The following is a 12,976-nucleotide window of genomic DNA, read 5'->3' on the forward strand; positions in this document are numbered from 1 at the left end:
AAATTTTGAGATGTTAACCCGAAATTTCGAGATAACAACTCGAAATTTTGAGTTAGTCGAAATTTCGAGATAAAATAAAGCACAAAGTGACCGGAATACGCCTCCGTACTTGTACAATGTTTAAACAGGTAAAAACTTTCAAGCGCCGCGTTTTTCATAAGTTTATTTATTCGTAATAAAGTCATATTGATATGTTCTGTAGCTTTATACACCGTTTCTTAAAGTGTATCAAAACAAATTTTAATTTCCCCGCGTGCCTTCATCATTGAAAAACAAAACATTCCCATAATCCACTACTCCACATCCGAGGCCGAACTTTCCTCCCATAATCCTCCTCCAGATGTCAAACCAGTCAAGGAGACCATTTGGTGTCTCCAAAGACTTAACATACATTCTTTTAATAGTTATATCAATATCAGTAACACAGTATGCAGGAATTTATAATACTAAGCTACATTTACAGGAAAAAAATAGAACACAAATCTAACAATACAAACCTACATTTACAGGTAAAAAAAATAGAACACAATTCTGACGGGGGGATAAATCGGTCAGAAAGGCATATAACTTTCTCCCCATCAAAGCAGGGGAGATAAATCTGGAGAGGACGATAATGAAATCAAACAATATACGTAGTCGAGAAGTTTTCATACCCTGGAGTTATACACACAGATTTCGGGGGTGGGCGTAGCGGAGGTGCGTGCATATCTAATACATAGAAATGTAGTAAACCTATCCAAGATTCTCTCTGACAAGCTGTTGTTGTTTATCATTCATATTTGGATAATCTTATTTACCTATAATGTGCCTGGGTGAGTATATTGGATCCATCTGTTTTATTTACTTAGATGACCTAATAGTTTTCTCTGGAACTTATGAGGAGCATTTGGAACGACTTGGAAAAGTACTACAGAGACTCAGAGAACATGGATTAAAACTTTCACCAAAGACGTGTTCACTATTCTAGTCGAAAGTGAAGTATTTAGGATTCATTGTATCCAAAGATGGTGTTGAAGTTGATCCAGAAAAGACTAAGAAGATCTTAGAATGGAAGACATCCACTAACCCAGATGAATTGAGAAGTTTTATAGGATTTGCCGGTTACTACAGAAAATTTGTGAAGAATTTTTCTGCTATTGCCAAGCCACTACATGATCTCCTTCCTGGTACTAGGACTAAGAAGAAAGGCAGAAAGAAAACAAAGAAGCCAGACAGTAACTCTACTGAGGTTCCATGGCATTGGGGTAAGGATCAAGAAGAAGCTTTCAATACCCTGAAGGAAAAGCTTACATCACCGCCTATACTTGGTTACCCGGATATGACTTTGCCTTTTGAAGTACATACAGATGCAAGTTCTAAGGCGTTAGGTGCAGTCTTATACCAGGAACAGGATGGTAAGAAAGTAGTTATAAGTTATGCTAGCAGAGGATTAAGTCGAGCGGAACGCAACTATCCTGCGCATAAATTAGAGTTTCTTGCGCTCAAGTGGGCAATAACTGATAAGTTTCAGGATTATTTATATGGGACGTCATTTACAGTATTGACCGATAATAATCCTCTTACATACGTGTTATCATTTGCCAAATTAGACGCAACAGGACACAGGTGGCTGGCATCTCTGGCATCATATGATTTTTGTATCAAGTACAGACCAGGCCGTAACAACATGGATGCGGATGCATTGTCCAGACTCGACGATAGCGACAGTGAAGTTGAAGATGAGATAAAGCGAGAGACGATTAAAGCTGTGTGCTCCAGCGTACAGAATGGTACCAGAGCAGAAGTTATTACCTCTGATCCTATGAGTGATCTAGAAGATGTAGACATCACTGATATGGAACATATGACCCAGCGGGAATGGAGGAGTAAGCAGGGGCAGGATAGAGCCTTACAACCAATGATCACAGCTATCAGAGATAACAGGAAACCTCATCGACGTAATTTGTCTCTTGATCAGTCTAAGCTGCTTAGATATTTTGAAAATTTAGTCTTGGACCGAGGTGTGCTTTATCGTTCTACCAAGAGAAATGGTGAGTGTGTTCGTCAGCGGATAGTTCCATCTGTATTAATCAACAAAGTGCTACATTACTTTCATGATTCTGTTGGACATCCGGGAAGAGACAGAACACTGTCGTTAATTCAAGATTTTTCTGGCCCGGGATGACAAAGGATGTTTTTCTGCTACCCAGAGAGTTTGACAGTTTCTACCCAACCATTGGAAGTGATATGTGTTGACTTTTTGGAAACATCCTAAGGAGGATTCCAGTATGTATTGGTACTTACCGACCATTTTACTAGATACGCGCAAGCTTATCCTACGCGCAACATGTCTGCAAAAACAACAGCTGAGGTTTTGTTCAACAAATTCTTTATACACTATGGTTTTCCTTTGATACATTCAGACCAAGGAGCCAATTTTACAGGAAAAGTAATCCAAGAATTGTGTTTGACAGCAGGAATAAAGAAGTCCAGAACAACGCCATACCACCCAATGGGAAATGGGTTGTGTGAACGATTTAATCGTACGTTGATGGACATGTTAGGAACACTAGAACCAAGTGAGAAAGCTGACTGGAATAAACATATTGGACCTTTAGTCCATGCATATAACTGCACTCGACATGAGAGCACTGGACACACACCATTCTTTCTCATGTACGGAAGGCATCCGAGATTGCCTAGTGATTTAGTATTTGGCATTGATAGATCTCTTGAAGGAAAGAGTACCACCTACTCCCATTATGTTGATTCTCTTCGGAAGAGGTTGAAGTCATCATATCAGTGTGCGGCCGAAGCATCCAGTCATTCCAAGGACAGACAAAAGAAGAACTATGACACTCGAGTAAGAGGTTCTTGGATCCAACCCGGTGACCGAGTAAAACTTCTGGTGCATGATGGACGCCATAAATTAGCCGACAAGTGGGAGGAGGATGCGTACATTGTGCACGGGCAGTTGAACAAGGATGTTCCTGTGTTTAAAGTTAAGAAGGAAACAGGTGAAGGGAGAATTCGCACACTGCATAGAAATTTGTTACTTCCCATTTCTAGTGTGCCACTATCAGTAATAGACAAAACTAGTAAGACGGAGAAGAAGCACAGGACTGTTGATTCATGCACAGAAGTGTGTAAAGATGAATCCAGTGAGACTGAGAGTGATGCAGACTCTGAGGATATGTATGTTGTTCTTTCTCCTGAAGTTAGAGTTGTGTGTGCCCCTTCCAGCACCAAGGAGACAACTCTAGCTGAGGAGTCTGTTGTCGCCGAATCCTCTGATGACGATCAGGATGAGATTGCGGAGACAGGAGGTGATGGGAATAGTGGTGACGACCAAATACCAATAGAGAATGTAGATATTCACACATCTCATGAGGATCCAAAGCCACCATGTCCAGGTGAAGAGGTGTCTGGAAAGGACACCAATTTGATGGATCCTGTACAAGTTAGACCAGTTCCTAAACCAAGGAGATCAACAAGAAACAGAGAACAACCAAAGTGGCAGACATCTGGTGAATATCTTATGAGTATACAAACCCCTACAAAAGGACCAGACTGGCTATTACGTGCAGAGTACATTGCTGAGCTTGCCCGTACACGTACATTTGAGGATATGCCAGAGTGTGCAAGGACTGCAGTACTTGCCGTAATAAGTAGTAAATGACACGGAGGTCATTTTTTCAACAGGGGGGAGTATGTGACAGTGTGTTATTTATGCTTTTTAATTTTACCTACGTACTAGGGCATGTTGTGACAATGTCAGAAATGCATATTTTATATCTTCTGACATGGGTCAGGTTGTTAACTTTATATGTATTTTTAATAGGTAACATGTCTGTATGTCTGACATGGGTAAGATATTTATAATGTTTTATTTCTAGTTATAGAATGCCAGGTAAGTATGTCTTGTGATGTGAATTGTACTCACTATTACCTGTATGAATCCCATATATGGTAAATACATGTACATGCACAAGTTTGACCTATGACAGCCACTGACCTGTCCAGTGACATTGGATTTTGATTGGCTAGAGTTCATCATGAGAGGGAAAGTAAGCTTGATTTGAACATCGGTATTCAGTTCTTTGTTGGAGAACAGATTTAGATTCCCAAGGGGAAAGATGCATTTTTGATTAGAAAGAAACGGAGATACATTATAATTGGTAAGTTATATGTTTATTAATACTTCAGAATATTGTAGTTAATTTATTGCTTAATATATATTACAATAAATTAGTCCTGTATAATAAATGTATTTTTTAATATATAGTATATAGTATAATACTTGTATCATTTTTTTCTTTGGAAGTTTGGCTATCCCAAGTTTATCTGCAGTGCTACAAAGTTGCCTTATCATATTTTTAATTCTCAATTTGTGTTGTCTATTGTCATGTTAAACGGTATATGACAAGTATTAAGTAGTTGTATTAATTTTATAGATAATTGGAGAGTGATAGCGGGAGACAGCATAGTTTCAAGTGTGTATATTTGAGAACCTCTATAAACCTCTACACCATATGTAGGGTGAGTTTACTATATAAAATTATTACGTTGAAATGTATATTCGATGTTAATGAATATGAAATATGGATAGTATATGTATGTTTCAGGAAAGTAAGACAATTTAGTCATAGAAGTATTTTCTGTGTTTTGTATTATTTAATCATATAACAGTACTGTATAAGTAATGTTAATTTAAATAATCTAATTATATTGTAAAGTTGGTAAACAATTTGTATTTGCCATAATTTAGATAATAGAGAAAAAATAGGTAATTATACAGTGCGAGAGTTATGTCCCCTGATGTTGTGTGTGCAATACTAAGTGTTTGTCTTTGTTTCTTTTCTAGGTTTTTTTTTTTATGCATTGAATAAATGTTATGGCGTGGTGTTTTCACCCTGTTACAATTGGCGCCCATGTAGGGACCCGGGATTAGTACTTAGCCATGCCCCACCAGCATCGCTGTAACCCCTGGAAACTCGAGGACGAGTTATTTCTTGGAGGGGGAGTATGTAACCCTGGTAAAATACTAGCCGCAATATACCACTCGGCTAGAGAGAATTTCTCTTTAGCTCGATTGGTTGAGCGTCAGACTAGTAAGCCAGGGGTCCCGGGTTCGATTCCTAGCGGAGGCATTTAGATAAAAATGACCTCTGTTGCAGTAATGTAAGTTCTTATATCATCCATAGCACCAGAGGAGGGAAAAAAATAAGAAATTTCATGTATTTGCAACTTTAATGTGTATCATGGGGGTGCGGCAGTGTGGGAAAGCCGGAAACCACAGCTTTCGTTTCTGATGTACTTTCACTTTGTCACTTCCTCGGTGAACACGCTTTGAGCGGTGTAATTTCAAGGCTTCGGGCGATCGATAGCTTAGATAACTGAAACTTGTGTAAGTAGACGTTCTTAACAACAATTCTACGCAGCAGCACACAAATCTGTAAGTGACAAACAAACCGGTAACTAGCTGTAAAACCACAGGAATCGGACGTTCTATATGTTAATTCTTCATATATATAATTCCTGTTATTTATAGTAGATATATTTCACATGACTAACGTCCGGTAGTTAAACCTAATGATGACGTATTTTTTTTTAATACACTCGGATTTGGAAGGTCTCAACAAATGTGCACTGATGCCCCATTGATAAAGACGACATCCCATTTTTCAGCGGCTTCTACTATTCTGTTTCGTCAGGTCGAAGATTCTTTGAGGTCGCTAACATTGATTGTCGGGATTATCTGGTACTCAAAACTGACACTAAAAGGATTTGACGGTTTATTTATGAACAACAATTATGAATAAGATAATTACTATATATATTAATGCAAACTGTCTGGGTCAATATCAAGCAAATTTGGGACGAAGTGCTTGTAAACGCGATAGCAACTGGCGAGTCAAAACTAACGATCGGCAGACAGTGCCCTGTTTGGGACATTGAAAAATGTTTTCGGTTATAATACAAATATCTTTTGAAACACTTATATGTTTAACTGTTGAGACATTGACAGGTTTTATTCTCTTTCACGTCTAATTTCGCGACGAACGTGGTCTGTTTTCATGTTTAATGGCGGATGTTATCGTTGACATAATAGAATGCGGAGTGTTGATTGAGTCTGATCATCGGACTATGGATTGAATTCAAAATTGATTAAAATTTTTTCTTATTGGCACGATGTTACAGCGAGACATGAAAGAAAAATTGACTCGTGGAGATCGGAATTACCTGGATTAGCCATTGATAGGTAGATAATGACTTGTACCTGTGATTTCAGCACAGATTTTACAAATTTTATTATTAAATTAGGTGTGACACGTGAATGTAAATCCAATTATGTTTCATTATGTACAACAAATAGGTGTATATTTAAGACAATTAAAACAAGATACTTATTCTCTCGAGTCACATGTGCACGCATACGCAATGAAATATTCTGACAGTGGCTTTATACAACAAAGCCTGACTTAATTAACAACACTAACGACTACAAGGCCTGACACCTACCTAACATAGATGACAGACGGACTAAAAATAAACCTTACATACCAATAATAATTAAACAAGACACCCTACATGTCCAAGCCTATTCAATTCCTAAACCTACACTTCGCACTACCTAATAAATTGAGAATTCTTACCAAACGCTAAAAAGAAAGATTGAGAAGAAAAGGGAGCCAACCCAATCCTGTCGAAACTTTACCGCTGATTACCGAGGTATGGAAAATTAGCGGCTTTATTATAGCCGAAATACGGCGAACTGCACGTGCAGAATCCTCGACGAATACGAGACACTGCAGGTAGTGAACTGCAAAGGTGTTCCGATAGCCGTAATCTGTTCTATTCCGAAGTCGTGAAGTAAACAATATGGTGGATGTACCGTGTTGAACTGTCAGTCGGAAGTACAGGATGTTTATGTATACAAATTTCCGTCACTTTTACATTATGATCAACGTTTCAAGTCTAATGAGTGTTGTTTTATTATCTTGTATCTACTGCCATTTATCCTCTGTAAAATGATATTGTCTGGCACAATTCAAACAATAATTGTTCATCAATTATATACTGTTGTACTCCTAAGTGTATTCAACTGTTCTCAAGTCTGTCTTTTTCCTCTGGACTCGGACAATGTCGGTTGATTTTTATTTACAAATTCTGAATATTTCGTATATGTTATAATAGCCATAGATACGAGCTGTAAGGCTTAAAATGAAAGAACAAATATAATACAATGTTTGTGATGGTATGATCATGAGTGTGCGTGAAAAAGTAATTTCTGTAAAAAATCTGAAGTGTTCTATAGGACTAGATAATCCTTCAAGACCTTTCTGAAATGGATACTTTGTTTACCTAAACCCATTACCCATTTCATTTTTGTTTTTTAACAAGGCGAGGATCCAGGATTTCAGGGTAGAGAGGGGCACACATTTTAACTGAAAAGTAACCTCTTTGGTAAGATCGGACCAATGCTCAAAAAGTAAAATAAATATAAAGTATGATTATGTTATGGTACATCTAAAAAATAAAGAGACTTTGCTGCATATAGATAATAGGGTAGTAATGTAATAATATTGTCAGTGAAATTAATTTTCAATTTTTCAATGTCTGTTTTTTTGTAAATACTGATACTGTATGGGTCCTCAATTGAGTTATTCATATGTGATATGAAGTGCCGTATTCAGTAGGCCTACACATGGTGTGATGATTGAATTTTAGTTTGGTATTATTTCAAATAATGGTCACTTGGTAAATTTTGTCAAATCCCCCCTGGATCAGCCTGTGTGAGCAATGGTGTGATGATTAAATTACCCTCGATATTCTTTCAAATAATGGTCACTTTTCAAGTTTTAGTGGATGTGCACCCCCACTGGAGGTGTGACTCGTGTTTGACACAACCAGGAGATGTTCTTAATGTTATAATCAGCTCAAGCAATATTGTGTTTTTTAGGTACTTCACCTGAGAATTTGACAGATTTACTTTAGAACAATGGCAGAAACTTCTGCCTTGTGTGAGGAGGAAGAGGTGAAGCCCCAGGTGAAGTGGAACGGCAGATATAAATGTCCCTGGACAACATGGGAGTACCCAAATGGTTTATCTTTTGTTTTAAACAATATCCTGCCAAATGAAAGATGGGCTGATGTCAGTGAAATACCATCCAGCACAGTAAGTTTCTGATTTTGTTTAAAGACTTTGATACATGTATTAAGTGTTGGTTTTTTTCGGGGATGCAAGGAGTATTTTATTGATCATTTTACCTTTATATGGCTGCATAGCAGAGACACTTACCTCCTTTTGTGAAGCCATAAATTTGTACGACCCAACTAGAAACTTAATGCTCGAAGTCAGCGACACTGAGTTAAACTTCTTTGATACCACTATTTACATGCTACACAATGGGTGTCTGTGAAGCAAATTATATAATAAACCAAGTGACGCATTCCTTTATTTACACTATAACATTTGCCATCCTACACGCCAAAAGGAGAACATTCTGTGTTCCCAGAGTTATTGTGCTTGTGATAATTATGTCCTAATACTATTTATAGAATAGGTTGCCCACATTTTGTGTACTTTATGGTAGAAAAATTGAGTAATTTGTCCTGAAAAAGCAAGCAAAACCAGTCAACACTCAGTGAATTAATTTAGAAACCTACTCTGATGCAGTGGAAATTGTGACACTCTCACCTGATAGGTTTAGATACTAAACCATATTCAAAAAGTTAAACAAGATTGTGAACATTTTTCATCCATTGACACAAATGACATTAATAAAATATTTATTTAGGAATAAGGTCAAGCGTCTATTAAGCCCATCCCTGTCAAATATCTTTTACCTGAAATGGTGGCAAATGTTTTTCCATTGTTCTGCAATAAGCCCATCTCATACTAACTATGATTTAGACCTTACTTATCAGAGCTGACTGGGCTTGTTTTGGAATAAATATGATTCCTTGATATCAGCATACGTAATTTTCATTGTAGCACATCTTTAGGTCATCTGACCCGAACGGTCATTGTTTCGTCTGTTATCATGTGCCATCCAGCGTCCACTGTATGTAAACTTTCTATTTAGATGACTTCTTCTCAATAACCAGAAGGCTCAGGATACTGATATTGGGCCTTTAGCATGTTTGGAGTTAGAGTTACCAAGTTTGTTGATATGAATGACTTTGACTTACTTCAAGGTCACAGGTATCAAATATTTTGAACATTTAAACAACTTCTTCTCAATAACCAAAAGGCCCAGGGTGCTGATATTGGGCCTGTAGCATGATGGGATGAAGGGATACCAAGTTTGTTAAAATTGATTACCTTGACCCATTTTCAAGGTTATAAGGGTAAAATGTGTTAAAATATTTAAACAACATCTTCTCAGTTACCTGAAGGTCCATGGTGCTATTATTGGGCCTGAAGCATCTTTTGGTACAATCTTGATTTATTGGTACAATCTTAATCTTTTGGTACAATCTTGATTTATTCACAATCTTGATTTTTTGGTACAATCTTGATTTATTGGTACAATCTTAATCTTTTGGTACAATCTTGATTTATTCACAATCTTGATTTTTTGGTACAATCTTGATTTATTGGTACAATCTTGATTTATTGGTACAATCTTAATCTTGTGTTGATGTGAGTTGTTATTACATGGTATATTTTTTATGTAAAACAGGATCTGGACATTACCCTACCAGTTTGTACTCCAGACATTGAACAGTTAAAGAATCCACCGAGCTCAGGTGTCCAGGCCACTTGGATCGGTCATGCGACTGTATTGGTCCAGCTGGATGGTATCAATGTATTAACTGATCCTGTCTTCAGTGATAGCACAGGGCCAGTACTTTTTGGATACAAACGTTTCCGAATGCCAGCATGCACAATTGAGCAACTACCTTCCATAGATGCGGTAGTTATCAGTCATAATCACTTTGATCATTTAGATGCCAACTCAGTGGGAAAGCTTAATGAAAGGTTTGGGGAAAAAATTGTGTGGTATGTTCCTAAAGGGATTGGTAAGTGGATGAAAGACACAGGATGTAGAAATATCGTGGAGTTGACATGGTGGGAGCAACATGGGCATCATGCTGACCTTCAGGAAGAAATACAATTTGTACTGACACCAGCCCAACACTGGAGTGGACGTGCAATAATTGATACCAATGAAGTAAGTTTCTTCCTTAATATTGTCCTTACAATGACAACATACTTGTTAACAACATGTATATCACTGACACATTAAGTGTGGACTAAAGCAATGTAATTAATTGTTTGTCTGTGAAATGAGGGGAATTTTGTAAAATTTAACTGGCAAAATATTTCCTGATTCAAAAAACAAAACACTGAAGTGACATGATTTATTCATTTCAGTCTTTGTGGGGAAGCTGGGTCATCAAGGGTCCTCGCCACAGTTTCTTCTTCGCTGGTGACACTGGATACTGTGATATTTTCAAACAGATTGGAAAGAAATATGGCCCTTTTGATTTGTCTGCGATACCTATTGGTGCATATTACCCACGGTAGGTGTGAGGGAACATTTGATGCTATATATTACAGAAGTTCTTGTCACTGGATTAACTGGTATATCTGTCATCAAGGCATCTACTAGCTTAATTTGTTATATTTTCATTTAAACATGAATTTCAATTGGAAAATGTTAAAGATAAAATGTTAGTTAAACCTTTAAATCTTCAATGAATGGAATAATGTATATACAATAAAAACCAGTATTTTTATGGGGTTCAAATTTTGTGATTTTTCAAACAAAAGTAATTCATGAATGCATAATATTGTGTATTGATGGCTTATCAATCAATCTTCTGTCTAGTTTTATAAACATGGAAGTCAAAATGAAAATACACCTACATCCTAGATGATATTTAACCCTAAATTGTTTCACAGTTAGATGTAAATCTAAAATGGTGATATGTATGTATATTGACTCAATGTCTTATTTTGTTGATACAATCAAGTGATGAAGTTTTGACATCAGAAATGTTGGAAACAGATAGAACCTACCATCAATCACAAATCTGGTACTTCCATTATTTGTTGTAATGTCAGGTGCTAGCTTACTAGTGTTGTTTTCGCTGTAGACATTTCATGGAGCCACAACACATAAACCCGAAGGAAGCTGTTGATATTCATCTTGACGTGAAATCTAAGAATTCTGTAGGGATTCACTGGGGTACCTTCAAACTCACAAAGGAGGTAAGCTCCAGAACTCCATAAAAGTTTTCTTTAAATGTCTCAAGAGTTCCTAATAAACCATCTGGTATAAGAAATTGATTGCTTCTAGAATAATGATAGATTTAAACTTTTTTTCTCGCTTGACAAATTGTTCTAAAGATGCTTATGGTTAGTAGGAACAATTTATAGAAAATCCATTAACAAATGTGCTGCTTATATGTTGGATTGACATGCTGGAAAATTAATCTTCTGGTTTTATAACAAGTTCTTGCAATCCATTCCTATCAGTATAAGGTAATATTTGCTACAAATACCATAAAGCTTGTCTATTTTGCTAAATGGATTTTTGCCATTTTGGTGTCTAAACTACATTATCTTACCTTATGTAGCATGTTATTTTCATGACTTAAAAATATTTGATTTTCTTTGAAAAACGATTAAATTATATTTTTCCAAACTAAAATTTTGTGATTTGGATGTTAAAGGACATCTTACACACGCTTGTCTCATCATTTCATCAATAAAATGCATGTCTCTGCTATCCTGTTAATAGCAAAGATGTAATCTCCCTGAAATTAACTGACTTTATGGTAGTCTTCCAAGCTTCTCATTTTTTTTGCCGTTGAAGAGAGAGAGCAACAGGAACAAAAATTATGTAACATTAATCTATCTTGATATAAATTTTTCAGTTTAAAAAAAACTTCAGAATATCTAACCTTTTATACTGAATGTGTTATGTGTGAATATGTGATTTTATCTTGTAGTACTATCTTGAACCAAGAGACCAACTGAAAATAGAAGCAAAGAAGGCCCAGCTTCTAGAGAATGCATTTATCACAGTAAATCATGGCATAACAAGGACCTTCGGGGGAATCTGAATAAAATCTACTGGAAGACAAAGTAAACATGAATCAAGGATCTAAAGGGGGTCACAAGGTCATTTATCATAAAACAAATGCTGAAGCAAGGATCTTCAGAGGGAATGGAATATCACTCGATCATGGATAATGGTTTATCATGAAATAAGGACCTTAAAAGGGCCTCAGGATCATGTATTGTGTTGCAAGTTGAAACAAAGACTTCTGAGGTCATAAAACATAGCTAGTGGAACAAAGACATCTGTGGGACTGAAAGTCAATTTAATTTCATGAGTCTCCAAAAGGTTATTTCAGAAATCTATTTCTTTGGAACTGCTGATGGTCAAGGTCATATTTCCAGGGTTGAAATAACAGAGAATTTTTATTTGTAACTTTTTTCAACCATTTAAATGGTCCATATTTTATGTGCATTTTTACGTATTATGATATAGATACTGTAATGTGACCCCCACAATGATTGAATGTATGAATGAATGCATTATTAGATCACGCTAAGGATAGCATTGTCTGCAGTACACCTGTATTTGTGTAAACAGTAAACCATTAAAGCATTTATCAAATTCTTAGTCTATTTTTATTGTATTACGACTTTATATGTAATTGCATGTAACATTAATTTTGTATGTGTTATGAATATCCTATCAAATAACTTTGGGAATTTTATCTTCATTCTGAATTAGATTATTATGCTAAACTGATTTGACAATAATTACAACATCCTGAGTTACATGGTATATACATTGTGCTTTATTCCCTCCAACCTTGTTCCTTCGGAAATCTTTCCACAAAGAATGCAACTCTAACTCTGTAGAGTTATGATTGTGTTGTACAGTACACAGTTGTATGTCGTTGTTATTCCATACAACTATAATTGTGTTGAACAGTACACAAATGTATGTCACTGTTATTCCATACA

General features: G+C 36.3%; 1 protein-coding gene across 3 annotated transcripts; it reads left to right on the forward strand.

Moving 5' to 3' along the window:
- Positions 1–5,322: 5,322 nt before the first annotated feature.
- Positions 5,323–12,969, forward strand: LOC132549252 (N-acyl-phosphatidylethanolamine-hydrolyzing phospholipase D-like). 3 transcript variants are annotated; one of them, XM_060213167.1, is made up of 6 exons: positions 5,323–5,386; positions 7,943–8,158; positions 9,669–10,160; positions 10,364–10,512; positions 11,089–11,203; positions 11,947–12,969. In XM_060213167.1, the coding sequence occupies exons 2-6, from the start codon at positions 7,982–7,984 to the stop codon at positions 12,058–12,060; spliced, it is 1,047 nt and encodes a 348-aa protein (XP_060069150.1). In that variant the 5' UTR covers positions 5,323–5,386; positions 7,943–7,981; the 3' UTR covers positions 12,061–12,969. The 3 variants fall into 3 exon arrangements, with proteins under 3 accessions (XP_060069150.1, XP_060069149.1, XP_060069152.1); XM_060213166.1 differs by lacking the exon at positions 5,323–5,386 and adding an exon at positions 6,852–6,911; XM_060213169.1 differs by lacking the exon at positions 5,323–5,386 and adding an exon at positions 7,298–7,446.
- The last annotated feature ends 7 nt before the right edge of the window (positions 12,970–12,976 follow it).

This window comes from Ylistrum balloti, unplaced genomic scaffold (genome assembly GCF_031769215.1).
Source record: "Ylistrum balloti isolate Yb309-2 unplaced genomic scaffold, AGI_CSIRO_Ybal_v1 Utg370052, whole genome shotgun sequence".
NCBI classification, from domain to species: Eukaryota; Metazoa; Mollusca; class Bivalvia; order Pectinida; family Pectinidae; genus Ylistrum; species Ylistrum balloti.